Source organism: Protomyctophum parallelum (genome assembly GCF_964188405.1).
Source record: "Protomyctophum parallelum genome assembly, chromosome: 19".
In the NCBI taxonomy this organism is placed as follows: domain Eukaryota; kingdom Metazoa; phylum Chordata; class Actinopteri; order Myctophiformes; family Myctophidae; genus Protomyctophum; species Protomyctophum parallelum.
The window spans coordinates 13392696-13408437 of NC_139717.1; the positions used below are offsets into that span (position 1 = coordinate 13392696).

The 15742-nt window shown below is 42.7% G+C and overlaps 1 protein-coding gene across 1 annotated transcript; it reads right to left on the reverse strand.

Annotated features, from left to right (window-relative positions):
- Positions 1–1122: 1122 nt before the first annotated feature.
- On the reverse strand, positions 1123–14513 carry LOC310877117 (WD repeat-containing protein 20-like). Its single transcript, XM_083790833.1, has 4 exons — positions 14257–14513; positions 8174–8356; positions 5414–6904; positions 1123–4750 (listed from the first exon to the last, which is right to left on the reverse strand). Exons 1-4 carry the CDS (start codon positions 14503–14505, stop codon positions 4691–4693), a joined length of 1983 nt encoding a protein of 660 aa, XP_083646959.1. The 5' UTR covers positions 14506–14513; the 3' UTR covers positions 1123–4690.
- Positions 14514–15742: the final 1229 nt, after the last annotated feature.

Consider the following 15742-nt stretch of genomic DNA (forward strand, 5'->3'; position numbering starts at 1 on the left):
TTTAAAGCCAGTGATACTTTTCTGGAGTTGTGATTTTACTCCACACCCATGGGACAGAAAGAAACTTTGCATCAATGAATTCCTATAGTTAGGCTATATGTCTCCCATTTTGTAAAGTGATAGCTTTGTCAAAAGAAATCTCACTGCATACAAGGCCCAAGGGTACCTTCATATTATTGTAACAGTTCCGTTTTCTTTCAGAGCAATACTGCCTCCTACTGGGCAGTTCGAAATTCTGATCATGTAAACCTCAAGCCAATTACAATTTACACACTGTAGTTAGGTGGACCCACCTAAGTGTGGGGTCTTCAGGTCAACAGTTTTAAGGCCTAGGACCCCTAAGCTGAGAGAAAGATGAAGCAGGGACCCCCACTACATATGGATTCATGACGTTACATGTGTATATTTAGACTTACCTCAATACTTTAAACTTGATCTTTGGTCAGTACTTGGTCTCCTTTTTTCGCTATTCCGCCAAATCTGACGCGTTGTTGTGAGCTGTACATGTAAGATTGTCATCAAGAAGGTGCGACAAGAGAAGAATTCCGTTTAGAATTTCAAAGTCACTTTTTCTATAACCATTTAGCTGTCTCAGTACAATATATAATAAGGGCATGTTTCAATATTTTGTGCATGGATTATTTGAAATGGGGGACAGTAACTTCTGTAAAAAAAAAAAAAAAAAAAAAAAAAGGTGTTGAACTCACCTTAAGCTTGGCTCAATTTCTGGTTGAACAGAAGTTTGTACTATAATTATATTCCATCTTCCATGTATTAAATTAAGTATATGCATGCATCTAATACATAAATAGGTTACACATATATATATATATTCAGAAGAATTGATTTGTTGACGGAAAATGTAAAGCAAAATATAGGTTTAGTCCAATTTTTACAAACACTGCCAAAATAAACATAACTGTTCCAGGCCGAAATTAAAGTAATAGAAAAAAAAGTGTGGTTAATATGAAAAATCTATTTGTCTATTGTTACTATTATTTTTGGATAGTTTCTTTTGTTTCACCGATTGTGTCACTCACTTGGCCTTTGCTTATTATTGTAAACAAAAGAGAAGGCTTCTGCAGAAAAGCAAAGGACAGGAAGAAAAGACAGTGACAGGCATCTGGTCAAAGCTGTTTTAATAGTTGTCACATGGAGTAAAAGGCTCCCACTGTTAGAATCCTCAATCTTTATGTGGGTGCTTCAAGAACTCGCTCCCCTGAAGCACACATACCACCATCATCAAGTATTGACATTTATCATCAATTGATCAACAGTGTCGTTTGTCTTTTTCACAAGGTCAGCATCAAGTCCAGTCATTCATTTCTCAACAATTAACAGAGGAAGTTATAGGGTGTGTTTTACCCAGCCACAAATTTAAACCAACCATCTCTCAGTCTGGTTATGTTAGTTTGTTGTAGTCTCGCGAGCCAGACCTCCCACAAATTTCAAATTGTTTCAGTTTCGGAGATTATGGAATAGTTGTCTGGCTACGCGAGACGACTGAGATGTTAGTCTGAGAGTTGAATTAACACAGATGGTGACTGATGGGACAATGTGTCGATAGGGTGAACGAGCTATGCCAGCTAAAAGTTAAGTTTTCCTGTGGTATACCTGAGCTCTGAATGATGGCTGAATTAGACTATGTTCACACTAGGCAGCCCAAATCCGGCCTATTCAGAGATTTCAGACTGAGAACTAGACCGGTTTTAATGAAGTCTGTCTGAACAGCCAAAAAGTAAGAAAAGACAGGCCTGTATTTTTGTTTTTGTGAATTCAGATCTGGTCGGCATTCCTATGTGGTTTGAAATGAGATTCAAATCCCATTTATAAAGATGTGTCTCGGTCCGTACTTCATCATACACCAGGCTCGCCAAAAATAATTGCTGATCTACAAGCTCACAACACATTGTGACACAACATGTTGCGAGTTTGTAGATCAGGCTTTATTTTTGCCAATGTCTGAATACACAAATCTGACCTGATCACTTGCCAATCGTCTGTCAGGAGGAAACCTCATATGTCCAAAATTGTTACTTTTTAGAATTCAAAAAGTAACTTCTCGCCGTGTTTCGAGCTTGCAGATCTGCTACTTTTGATGCTTTTGTGTGACGCTGCAGTATGGCAAGTAGGGCTTAATGTATGAAAAAAACACAAGTTAAAATATGGAGATACGGTTTCTGCCCAACAGCAACAAAATAACAGTGTGACAGTCAGTCCTTAAAAGATGAGATTTGAGAAAATAAAACCAGATTTGCCTGCAGTGTGAGCAAGGCCTCAGACCGCTGCGTCTCTGCCTACCAGCATGTAACGTCAGAAAAATGATTGCGCAGCGGCGCGTTTAGCTAGCGTCAAACATAAGGAGGATTTTTTCATAGATGTTTTTTCCTATACCAAACATTTCATTAAGAAAAATACACCTGAATTCTCTTTTTTATGTACAACAGAAAAACAAAACATTAACCTGCATAATTCCAAGATTCATTTGAACATTATGTATATATATTTTTTGTTTCTGTAATTAGAAATATCACTATTTTCTGAAATAAGGAGAACCTCGAACTAGTGTAATAATCATGATCATATCACCCATAAATCATTGAAGTACAATATTTACATATATAATACAGAGCCCATTTCATTCGAAACAATATTAAAATAATTGTTCAATAGATACAAAGGTTCTTATTATATTTTTTTCCTTTTTTCTTTTTAAATTCCATTCATATTTCAACAACCTTGTCAGGGAGACCTTACACACTCCCAATTGTAAAGCCGTTGTCCTCTAACAAACTATGTAAGTGCAAACAATTTTCTGTCTATTTTTATAAAAAGAAAAACCAACTATTGCCCGATTTACACTTTGTCGCACGATGGTGTCACTCACGTGGAAAATAGCCAATCTACACACGGTGAGCTCATAGATGGCCTATTTTCCTTGGTGCGACACTGGCGAGCAACTAAGTTTCCACAAGTTTCCTAGGGAGCTATGAGCATCAATTCCTGTCGTCAGTCATTCAATTAATTTTAGGGATCAAAACGGGCAACAATAATGTAATGTGGGAACATAACCCGACAGATCCAACCTGACAGATCAATGATTAGTATCAAACTAATGATCAATGCTCATCATCAAGCAATATTGCGTCCTTCGGTCTATTCAGTGGTTTACCATAGACGGCGCTCTTCGCCAACGTAGGTTGCTAGTAGACAGATACAACCGGAAATGAACTGCAAGTGAAGAAAACAAAAAAGGAAACTGTCCGCCTACATGCTATTAGATATAGAACAATAAATGTATTTCGGATTATTTTCCAGATTGCGTTTTTGGTCAAAACAAGCTATATTCAATGGCCCATAAAGAACTGATCACGTTTACAAAATGTATAATCCGGGTGGAAAAAATGTGATGGCCTGTCCCCTCAAACAGCCTTTGGTTACCTCATGGATACATTGCGGGTCCTGTGGGGCATGGGTTGACAAAATAAGGTAAAAACACTGGCGGTGGTAGAAGAATTAATTAATACCTGCCAATCAATGTGTTAACCAGCATCATTCAATCCCCATGCAGAGATTCAGGTGTTACAGCAGTAACAGCAGCCAATCAGAATGAAACATAGGATAGGAGTTGACTCGAATACTTATGATCCTTTTTGATTTGTGTCAGGTTGTGTTCCCACATTGTTGACCGACACAGATCACTCAAATTAATCGAATTGACTGACAACAGGAAGTGACGCCCATAATTCACTGGAAACTCAGGGATAAATTAGGCATGTGATTGCAGCATCCAGCGTTGAGACAGGATAATGAGTAGCTATATCCCAAGTGCTTCCAAAGCCATCTTCGGAAAAAAAAAAAAAAAATCCTTTTGCATTTGAGTTCTGCCATCATTACAAATTCAAAATGAAGAGGGGGGGTGGGACAAGAGAATAAAAATAATAAAATAAATCAGTGCAAATTTTTTCAAAACTGTGATATTTCCAATCAATCAAAAAAAGAAAAAAGAAAGGCTCTCTTGAACACCCCGGAAGTTGGAGATAACCCCTCCGCCCCAAAACAAACCACTCTATTACACCATCTATGGTCCGAACAAACCAAGAGGACGTGAGCAAATCAAATCTGTCTCGAGATCCTTTCATATAACAAAAGGTTTTAGCTGGAGAGAGACATAGTCATACATCTCGTCCAGTCTCCTAAGACCTACAGGCACTAAGGATAGGGGGTGGTGGGGGGGAGGGGGGTTTCAGCTTCAGATTAGATGGAAGAATTCAGCCAATCACCTCTCACATAATCTAGTGGCTCCCAACCTTCTCTGGATCAGAGCCCACAAGAAACTCTTGAAAAGCGTTTGTTCGCGGCCCACCCATTTGGCCACTTAACACTGCAGCCAAACGGCTGCCATGTTAAAGTGGTCATATGGGTGTGCCCGTGTGTGCTTTCAGAGCATGTTTTGGTTTAATAACCAATTGATTGATTGTGTTTCCGGCTTGGATCAACATTGTACTTTATATTGCGAACATTATTCCCAATATAAAGACTTAGGTTTAAAGAAGCATTTATTATAATTTTTTATATTAACGTCGTGTTATCGTTAAAATCTTAGTGTTTTAGACAATTATTTGGGGCCCCACTTCTCTAATCTAAAGCGGTGATGGAGCTGTGGTTAAGCAGCGCCACAGGACCGGGGCTATACGACCGTCCCACTGGGAGAGTTGGCTGCGTTGTTGTTTTGAGACGAGAGCAGTCCCTGTGGAAGGACACACACACGGACACGCACACACACACACACGGACACTCACACATACACACACACACACACACGACAGGCACAACAAGACACGGAGACAAAAATGAGACGGCATCTTTAACCACATGAACCCCTAGCGTGTAGCGTCCCCTATTCAGGGACACATCACCATGGGCGAACGCTTGGCGCAAAAGATACAGCAGAACATTCAGGCGGAAATTGCCGACCTACATGCGTTGCCTTGTAGATCGGCTATTTTCGGCAGAGATATTTAGTGTCTAGGGGAAAAACTGAGTGGAGTATAGACCCCAGTTGACCCCCCCCCCCCCGGTCAACAAAGGATACAGGGTTTAAGTGGTTAAAATGTAAGAAGAAAAGAAGCAAAAAAAAATTAGTCTTTTAGTCGTTTTTTATCAACCAAAAAAAGGGATGTGGCTTTAAGCATCAACATGCACACAGTGTTGAGGGAACAGTCGTGATCAATGTTTGCTCGTAAACAAAAGAGAGAGAGAGGGGGAAAAAAAAAAAAGTTTCTGTGGCCTGACAGTAGAAGCCCCTCCCCCTCATCATCATCATCATCATCATCGCGTGTGGCTTATTTAGTTTTTCGTTCAGACACAGGCATGGTCACATCATGGTGTCCATGACGGGCCTGTCACTTACCACTTTTCCGGGCCTGGCCCATGTGCAAACGAAGCCCTCCTGACAGGCTGTGACCAGACAGTCCTCCAGGAAAATCAACACAGTGAGTCTCTCGTGTGCGATCTTCTTGCACACCAGCGGCTCCAGCATGGGCACCTCTTCCATGCGCGGGCACAGCAGCGTGCCCAGGGTCTTGGCCGCGTCCGCCTTGGCCGTGCGCGCGGCCGCCGCCGAGCTCAGCTGGTTGAGCTTGTCGCTGCTCTTGCTGCTGATGTGGCCCATGCTGTGGTTGCGCTTGTGCTCCTTCTCGTGGCGCTCCTTGCGTGAGTCGTGCAGTGACAGCGTGGCGAACTTGCTGACGCCAGTGGCGATGAAGGCGCTGTCCATGATGCCCTTGGCGGTGGCAGTGGCGGTGGCAGTGGCGGTGGTGCTGCTGCCACCGCTGCTGCTGTTGTTGCTGCTGCTGCCCGTGTGGCTGTTGGGGGTGCTGCCCACCCCACCACTACCACCCCCCGCTGGGTTGGAGGAGTGTGGCAAGCTGTTGGAACGAGGCAGGGCGGTGGAAGAGGAGGCGGCGGCGGCGGTGGGGGGGATGGAGTTTGCTGGGTTGCCGCTGCAGTCGCTGTTGCTACCGTTGGTGCCACCGGGGGTAGCAGCAGCAGGGACCGTAGTGGCAGTGGTGGTGGCAGCTTCCCCGGTGGCCGGGGGGTTAGTGGCACTCATAACGTTAGTGTGAGTCCTGGTGCGGGACAAGGGCAGGTGTGGGAAGAGAATGTCCTCGGTGAGGTCCCACAGACACAGCTGGGTGTCCTGCCCCACGGAGCCGAAGCGGTAGGTGACGCTGGCGGGCCTCCCGTCGGTAGAGTTCCTCTTGGAGAGGCGAGACTGGGCGCTGTTGGCCCGGTCTCGGCCTCCAAAGTGCGTCTGCTCGTTGAAGTCCTCGTCGCTGCCACTGAACTCGGCGGGCGGGTCAGTACCGCTGTCCTCCACGCTGGTGGTGCAGTGGTCAAACGCCACCACGCTCACCCACGACTTGTGTCCGTGGCCACGCGCAATCACCCGGCAGTCCGAGAACGACCACACCGTCACCAGGTCGTCCTCGCCGCCCGCCACGATGTAGCGGCCGTCTGGGCTCCAGCACACGCAGAGCAGGCCGCCGAAGTAGCTCTTCATGGTGCCGTGGAGCTCGGCGGCGTCGAAGCCGAACACGCGCAGGAAGCCGTCCTGGCCGGCGCACGCCAGGAACTTGCCGTCCGGCGAGAAGGCAAACTCGTTGAGCGCACCCTCGCCCACCGTCCAGCGGAGCAGCGGGTTGCGCGCCGACTTGCTCTTGCAGGTGTGCACCGAGTAGCTCTCACCCTGCTTCAGCAGCTGGTAGTGGGGCGGGGTGGTCCCGCAGGTGTGCTCCACGTTGTACAGGTACATGCTGCCGCTGGAGTGGGCCACCAGGAACAGGCTCTCGGAGCCCGGGACCCACCGCACGCACGTCACCCTCGACTTGTCTATCAGCCTCTGGATGGGGAGGAGAGGGAAACACCTGTCAGCAAGTCTCTTTTCTTGGGCTGTGTTCAAGGACCGGGTGGCCCCATTCCGGGACACTTGACTGAAGCCTCATTTATACTTCAATACTAGTCCAATTTAGTCCTACACCATCCCTCAATTTGATCGTTTAGTCCCATTAAACCAGCAATATTTTCATTGATTGAAAAACATTAAAGAGGGAGTGCCACAATTCTTTTATTTTTCCAGTTTTTCATGTGTCTATGAGGTGACAGTACTTCATTAGACACCCTGGAGTCGTTTTTATGTGCAATGGTGTATTAACTTTGTACAGTCAAACGGGCCAATGAAATAAACAATATAGTGACATCAGCCCCTCCCCTAACCCCTCCCCCTTTATCATACAACTACGGCTTCAGTTCAGGTGGATCACATTTTAACAAATTCTGTACAATTTTCTTTTTAAATGATACAACAATAAAAGAAATCACGGAAAAAGATCACGGCACTTAAATTACGAGAAGTCAACACAATTCATGTACAATAATTTCTTATTTTGATCGTATGCTTGTTATCTCTCCTATGGTACCAAAAAAGATTCTTAGACTTTGGTCTGAGAGGCTAAATCTCAACTAATTGCTGAATAGATATTGGACCTTGATAAGAAATGGTTTGAATCCCCCCTGATCTAAATGAAACCACATACAATGAATGTGTTCACCCTTCAAAATATCTGCTGTAAAAACAGTCCTTGTATGCCTGTATGTGAGATTGTGTGCCCACTCACATTTGTCCACCAGAGGATGCTTAAAACTACCTTTTGGGTTGTCTTTCCAGATCAAGATTCAGTCACAGCCCATCACATGCATAAAAGTGGCATTATTTCTCATACAAGCTTGTTTCCACTTTCAAAATGTGGAACTGCAGAATATGTATACTAACACATTAGGGGAGCAACAGGTAATCAAACCAATCAATTTAATCAATTAAAAAATATTATATATAATTATATATATATATATATATATTATATATAAATAAAATAGAAGCAGCAGAAGTAGCAGAAGTCCCACAGAGCTTGTAGATCTGCCATTTTCATGGGACACCGTTGTGCAACAAAGAAGACAAGGGATATTTCGCGCTAATTCATCTAAAAGCTCTTTATGTAATATTGTTTTGTTCTTTGTGCTATGTCAAATGTGGGTATATTTGTTCTGCATACAGTTTGGCTGCTGGGTCGCAAGACAAATTTCAGTGTGAATATCAACATCCACCACCCACCTCTTCATTGAAGAGCTTGCTGGTTTCCTTCTTGATGGGGTCGATGAGCTGCACCTGGCCGGCAGAGAAGCCCACCAGCAGCGAGACGCTGTCGGCGGTGGCCGTGAGCGGGTTGAAGTCATGGCACGTAGGCTGTGTTCCTTTGTAGATCCGTTTGTCTATGGGCTTACTGAGGTCTGCAGCCTGGTGGCGGAGCCATGATATGCATGATGGGAGAAAAGAAAAATGGCATTTAGGGTATTGGTATCATAATCATTCTAAAACCATGTCGCTGTTGCCGGTCTACATACAGCCCAGCAGAATTCGAGGCAGATTAACCTCTGCTTTTATGACATTTCCGAGGACCCTTCATGCTTATGGAACCATTTTTGTACTCTTAATTAACTAATACTGTTTCGAATTTCAACTGACTATACTATTTATGAAAACATATATTTTGTTGCATGCTGTCTGGCAGAAACATCTCCACCCTGAAAAGTAACAGTTTTGGATATATCTGCTCCAACTCCAGGTAAAATACTTCACTGGGCACTTCTTTCACATCTATAATAGGACAAGACTCTGGGGATTTTCCTTACAGGAACCATTAAATTTTACTTGCTGCAATCCCAAGGTGAAATATATTGCACAACGTTTCAATTTAAACAGGCAGGCTACATCGGATAAATGTCACCTTGGGAGAAGGTAAAACAGCGTGCCATGTATATTCTAGATTTCCTCTCAGTATTAAGCGTTTACAATAATCTTCAAAGATTTTCTACAAGCTCACAACATGTCACATTGTGAGCTTGTAGATCAGCTATTTGTAATAGAACTAAGTAGGTAAAACCTTTAATTAACCTTAATGTAACATTGAACTATGTCATTAATATAACTTGTGGAAATAATAAAATACCCCTCTGTTAAGTATAGAACTGGGGGTCTAGAACTTGGGATCATGAGTACACCGGTGTGAAGTCACTGATCACATCAGTCTGTAAAGGAAAATTAATGACATAGTTCAATGTTGAAACTCTGTCACTTCTTAAAATATATACAGTACAGCTAGTTTTTTCAAACTAAACCTGAAGTAATCTTTTCCAGAAACACACCGGCAAAAACATCACCCGACAGTTGACACACCCACTACAGAGAGGCTAAAATCTGAGAAGTACAATGGAATCAAACTAGATAGAGAGCAAGAAACCCAAGTCAAGGCTCCTCAGGTTTGCAAAAGTACTCGTCAGGCCAGTAAAACAGATTGCGATTCTTAAACTGAAATAATGTTGCCAAGGGGATGAATATAAATGAGCATACGCAGCCAGGCTGGGATAGGCGTCGTGCCTCGAGTCGACTGGGTTAAAAGAAACTGCCCTGGGTGCCTGTTGGTTGGTGAAGGGGTTAAAAGACACTGCCCTGGGTGCCTGTTGGTTGGTAATGAAGGGGTTAAAAGACACTGCCCTGGGTGCCTGTTGGTAATGAAGCTTGAGTGAAACAATAGAAGTCATTATGCCAGAACACAAGGGCAGGGACAGCAGTTCTAGTTGAGTATCTAGGGTAGAACACAACCAAATGTTGGTTGGCAAATGCGGAACTAGAGCGTTCTTCCGGGTGCTTCAAAACGCCACTGAGCAACTTCCATTGAAATGAATAGCAGGGAGCGAGGGGTATGTTTATGCATCAGCTTGGAGAAATAATTAAAAATGTAATCAGTCACCAAATTCAAAACAATGTTCAAAACCAAGGTAATTAATAAATATAAAACATTAGAATAAAGTATCCCTATTATAAATACAAATTAGTAAATATTGTTGAAAAATGACACTGAAATCCAGATTTGAGGTTTTTGTGCTTCTGTTCTTTTGCTTTTTGTTCTGTTCTTTCCTACTTGGACTAGCAAACATAATTCGTTTTTCAGTTATTGCTAAATCAAAGTTGAAATTATGTTTATTGATTTTGTAATATTTTATTTTGTATTCAAATGGGGTAGGCAAAAATAAGCTTTTAGCTTCAGCCTACACTTTTTAGGATTTCTTTTGTACTGTAATACATTGTTTTAAAAGGGACCAAAACTGATTAAATTCAAGTGAAGTTTTTTTTATATATATATATATATATATATATATATATATATATACACACACACACACACACACACACTTTTGTCTTACGATGAATTGCAAAAATAGCTTGAAAAGGTTTTAAAGCTCACAACACTTTAAACGTTTTCAAACAAAGTTTACGTTTATCAGCCAATATCAACCACTAAATCCACCGAGCTCAACAAAGTGTTCAACTCCACTTAACAATACAACAAGACACTGGCCTTAGAGCGACGCTGAATGAGATCACAGGAGAATGACAACATGATCACGTCATGTAACAATCCCCAGTGGGACCAATACTCATAACATGGCTCACTGGGCTGACAGTCATATCTCTCTCTCTCTCTATATGTACTGGCTATTGGCAGCAATGGCCATTATAACAACGATACGAGACTACCGGTAGATATCCTCTGGGATTTTGGATGTTGTAATATCGATAATATCACAGCAATTTATTAATAAAAAGAAGATACACTAGAGACAGACAATCACATTAGCTATAACTAGTAAAAAATGGCTATGACCTTCACCAACCCGTCTCCATTTAATTTCCCCCAAAAAAGGCTATAAGCCTTTTTCCACATGTGGAGGTCGTCTTTAATGGTATAAAACCGGATCGCTTCCTGTTGCAGAGCAGGTTTTGTAAATATCAGTAGCCGATACTAGGGAAATAAAATTTGGACCCAAGCTGTCCCCGAGCAAGTAGCAACACAATTCCACTAACATGCTAAAGTACTATCTGTGCTCTAAATTACACAGCATTACCTTAATACTGTTCAGTAATATATCTGAGGTCAGTGTAACAAGGTTTATTAAATAGGTTTATCAAGAAGCTTAACAAAAGAACATATTGAGCAAAGACTAATATTAAACTAATAAAGAAGAGGATCCAAGGCACTCTGTTCCAGTGAGGTGAAAAAAGCCTTTATTGTAAGTTAAGGCATGGCAAAGATCATTACACAAAAAGGGAGGACCAACGCGTTTCGGGCCGAAACGCTGATTGCTGAAACAAGCCGATATACAAGCACACAATGCACTGCACTGTTCAGTGCACAACTAAATCAGACGTGACTGTATCTGTTTGGAAGAAGACAGTGACAGTCTGCGTCTGACTGACAAAAGGTTACATTTAAGCACTGTGCCCGAAATAACTGATTCAAAACATCGCATCCATTATCATATCATCCCATTTTAATGCCCCTGCTAATGTAGTCAAACCTGGCTTCCTGCATGGCTCCATCCGTGAGCCCATGCTGCATCCAAACCCTTACACAGTGACTCACTGAACATACTGTAAATGTCACTATTCACTAAATACACTCACTGTGTCCCAGCACAGTACCTAGAAGAGACTGTGGGCAAGACCAGTTCTATGATAAACAGACAAACCGGAACACATAGCTGATGAAATGTTGCCATTATTACCATCTTCTCTGAGGTCCTCCAATACATAATATTCTCAGATATAAATTCTAAACACTCCCTCCTCACTGCCTGTTTGTAGCATAAATCAAATGTAGGTCTGCACACCCTCAAAGATAGTCGTTGGCAGAAACCTATTACCTTCTGTTCATATTTTAACTTTTTTTGTAAATTAATACCCTTCTAGATCATACTCATAAAAGCATTAAAAGTAGCAGATCGACAAGCTTGAAAATAAATGCGGTGTGAATAGACTTGTTTTGAGCTGGTTGTAGATCAGCTACTTTTGGTGCTTTTAAATTTGAATCCTGAAAATCTTTAGGTTTTTGATAAATTTGCTTTCCGATGATGACGATGTATTAAACTCTTCTTAATGCGTCGTCTAGAGCTGGCACACATAAAGAAGAGCTACGCCAATCTACTACAGCATGTATGTATGTCGTCTACATTCCCGTTTCATTTTGTGTTGGTACCTGGGGGCTTCCCATTTGTTTATATTCAGGACCAGACATTTGGAATACAAGGAGTATATAACGGAGAGTAATTAAGTAGTAATTATTCACTTTAACGTGATTATGTAATTCTAATCATCACCAGTCCATGATGTGACACATTTGGTAACTTGTTATAACACAATGGGACAGGATGTCAACAACCTCTGATGATGACAACCCATTCCTCACAAACTAAAGTCCTGTGTTAATGTATCCCATTGGTAACTCAGAGTATACAATACAGAGTTAAATTAACAGCGAGAATAAAAAGTAAGTTACACATACACATAATCATCCAGGCCAAAACAAACCGTGGCTATACCAGCTCACATAATCATCCAGGCCAAAACAAACCGTGGCTATACCAGCTCACTATTGCTAACCTTAAGTTAGCACTGCTCTAGGATGAAGATACCAAGGACAAGGCTGTGACGTCACTCAGAAACAAACAGCAGGAAGTGTACAGTCCCATGATTTCATACGTTATACTAGCCTTTGAACAAGAAGCATCAGCTGCTTGGACACTCTCGCCCCAGTTTAGACTTTTAGTCATGCTCTTCTTCTCAAGAGAAAAGGGCTACTGTGTGACTAAACTATAATTAACAGAACAAAAACGGTGAAACCTATGCCGTTTCAAAGACCTTATGACTTGAGTATGAAGAACTTTGTCCCACAATGTTTCAGGGACCGCCAGGAGTCCGTAACAATTTAGACCTGAGGCCGATTTAAAAAAGAAACCTGTGTTTCTATGTCAGTGGTTCTCAACCTTTTCCATGTCAAGGTCCCCCAGAATTATCTGTATTTGGCCTGCGGACCCCATCTGTACATATTTTGTTCCAGGGACCCCCCAGAAGCAAGATTTGAGTTCAAACGTTCACTCTGAAAGAATATATATTGAAAGATTTGCAACACATTTTCACAATTAATTTCTTTTTGCAGATCTACAAGCTCGTGCCGCGCTACAAGCTTGTAGATCTGCTATTTTTAATAATGCTTAAAACACCAAAAGGGGTTCCGGTCCAGAATGGGTTAAGGGAGTTCCGGGGGTTACCCTGCTAATCAATTCATGTATTGGAACCAAACTGACCACTACAGGTCTGTTAACCGAGGGACAAATGGAACAAAATGGACCTGGTTCCATTTTGTACACTCCAAGAGTTAAATGGACAGTCAGGACTTCACATTGTTGTACATCGAGCTCCCATGTCTCAGAGATAAAAACATCATATCTAAAAGATTTTTTTTTAAAGTTGAGCCCCAACTTCCACTTAGATCTGTGCTAACTGCTTAGCTGTGAAGTCACCGATGGTGACGAGTGACGCATCCCTGCCTGCCTGGCGTGTTGAATTCATCATAGGACAGTCAATGATTCTCAAAGTGGGGTCCAGGGAATCACAGGGTTCCCCAAGGGGTTCTAAATTGACCCTCATAGACACAGACAACAATGGCGCCCTAGTGTAGTGGTTAGAGCATAATTTTATGCCTTTCACGGGGAAGGTTGTGGGTTCGAACCCTACTTGGGGTCAGCGTCAGCAAGGGGCGTGCAAATCTAGACTGACAGCAATACACAAATGGATGCAAATGAACACTGGTGCGTACATTTGGCTCCATTTGTACACTCTGACTTAAATTAACGATGATCTTACAATATAAATTGCGGTTCCAGAGATATAAATGCCATTAAATGGGGGTCCGTAGCCTATAAGGCAGGTCAAACTGCCTGGGCGTCCTTGAAATGAACATGGTTGAGAATCACCATCAGTCTCTGGCATATATTTTCAAATGGGGGTATGCGGGCTAATTAGTGCCAATTTGGGGGTCCTTGACATGAAAAAGTTTGGGAACTACTGCTATATAGATGGCGCTTAGTTGTGACGTCAGTGTCGCATCCCTGGCGTGAGTGTGTGTGCATCCTAGGGTCAGGGTAAAGTGGCCTTCCTCTGGATCACATCATCATCTGCGCACTTCAGCAGAAACAAACAACAACAACCCCAGTTTCAAGTCCCCGTGGGGAGGACGGCCGCACGTTCCCCACGCGTGGGAAAGACACGGCCGTGTGTATTTCCCCCCCTTCCATTACCTTTCTGACGCCTTTGTAGATGTAAAAGTAGAGCTCCCGGCCCACATTGAAGCAGACCCTGTCGCCGTTGCCGGACTGGTCGTTGACGTTGACGAACGAGACCTTGACGGGGTTCGAGCCCTGCGAGTTGAAGGGCACCCGGTTCGGCCGGCTGTACTCGGAGTGCGCGAGGAGCTTGTAGACGCCTTCCCGGGTGGTGAATTGGGTTTTAATCTCGTTCATCTCCTTCCCTCCTCCCTCCGCCGCCATCTTGGAAATTGGCGTTCATCCTTGTACTAAAAGTCCCCCGGATGTCGTTGCGACAGCGCATGCGCCCCCCCCCCCCCCCCCAAAAGCAAAGGCTCTGAGCAAAGCAAGCACCACCACGTGACTTGAAGAGGAGTATTATTTTATATTTGCATTGAAGCGGATAGGGATAATCAAATAGGCCTACTTAAATATTTTATTATAAAGTATTGGTACCGTGAGTTAAAAAAAATGTTGTGCACCAACGACACATGCACACGCACGCGCGGCATGACACGATGCACGCACGCACGCGTTTGTCCTCTTTTTTGGAAATGGGAATTCAGAATATGGTAACCGATTTTGAAGGATTTTGGTTCGTTATTCTGACTTATTCTGAATGTCTGTAAACATTGGAAATCACACAAACAGGCCTGTGTTCTGTTGTTTCATTTTAGGTTGAATAATAAAATATGATATTTTCTTGTTTTCTCAATTTTGAAGAGAAAAACTAATTAGGCTATATATACGTTAGTAGTAGTACCCTGATTTTACTGCGTAAACTAAGGAGATACGGTTCATTTCCACAATATTTAGCAAACAATTAGGCCTACTCCATGTCTCCAAATAGACCAAAATCAATATACAAAGAAACATTTCCTTTTTTCTCATATTTCAAAAGCACAACATCAATGCCATCTTTTCACCAAGTTGCGCCGGTGTTTCTTTTGTCCACTAGATGGAGTGATTGAGACTCCCAGTCCTTGGTATGCCTCCAAGCAAATGTGTATGAAAGGCTTTGGCTGGACGACTAACGACTAAGCCAAAGGGAACTCCCTCTGATTTGGGGGAAGATGTTAAGTAAGTATAAGTAAGTAAGTAAGTAGGTAGGTAGGTAGGTAGGTAGGTAGGTAGGTAGGTATAGGTAGGTAGGTAGATAGCTTGCGAAATATTAAGAACAATCAAAGCATTGAAGTCCATTTATTGGAAACACCCAAGTTGAGCTCTTCTATGATTAAAGCGCCAAACGGAAAGATAAGGAGCTGGGCCCATAGCAGATGTACCCATCATAGCCATCATAGGGATGGTTGCAGTGGAATTAGGAGTCCTAATTGGCGGAGACCAATATTGGAAAATGGTCACAGGAAAAATGGAGAGACTGAATGAAGGACTATAGTTGCACTGGAAAGTGTATTTGGATGGCTGGTGCAAGGAGAAGTCACCACGCTAAATATCATAACTGAAGTTGTGGACATTGAAG

Excerpts from the sequence above, each read along its gene's own strand:
- LOC310877117 (XM_083790833.1), bottom strand. The coding sequence starts at position 14,505 with ATGGCGGCGGAGGGAGGAGGGAAGGAGATGAACGAGATTAAAACCCAA. Across the intron at positions 8,357-14,256 it reads TCTACAAAGGCGTCAGAAAG|GCTGCAGACCTCAGTAAGCC; the intron begins GTAATGGAAGGG and ends CTCCGCCACCAG. Across the intron at positions 6,905-8,173 it reads GCAAGCTCTTCAATGAAGAG|AGGCTGATAGACAAGTCGAG; the intron begins GTGGGTGGTGGA and ends CTCCCCATCCAG.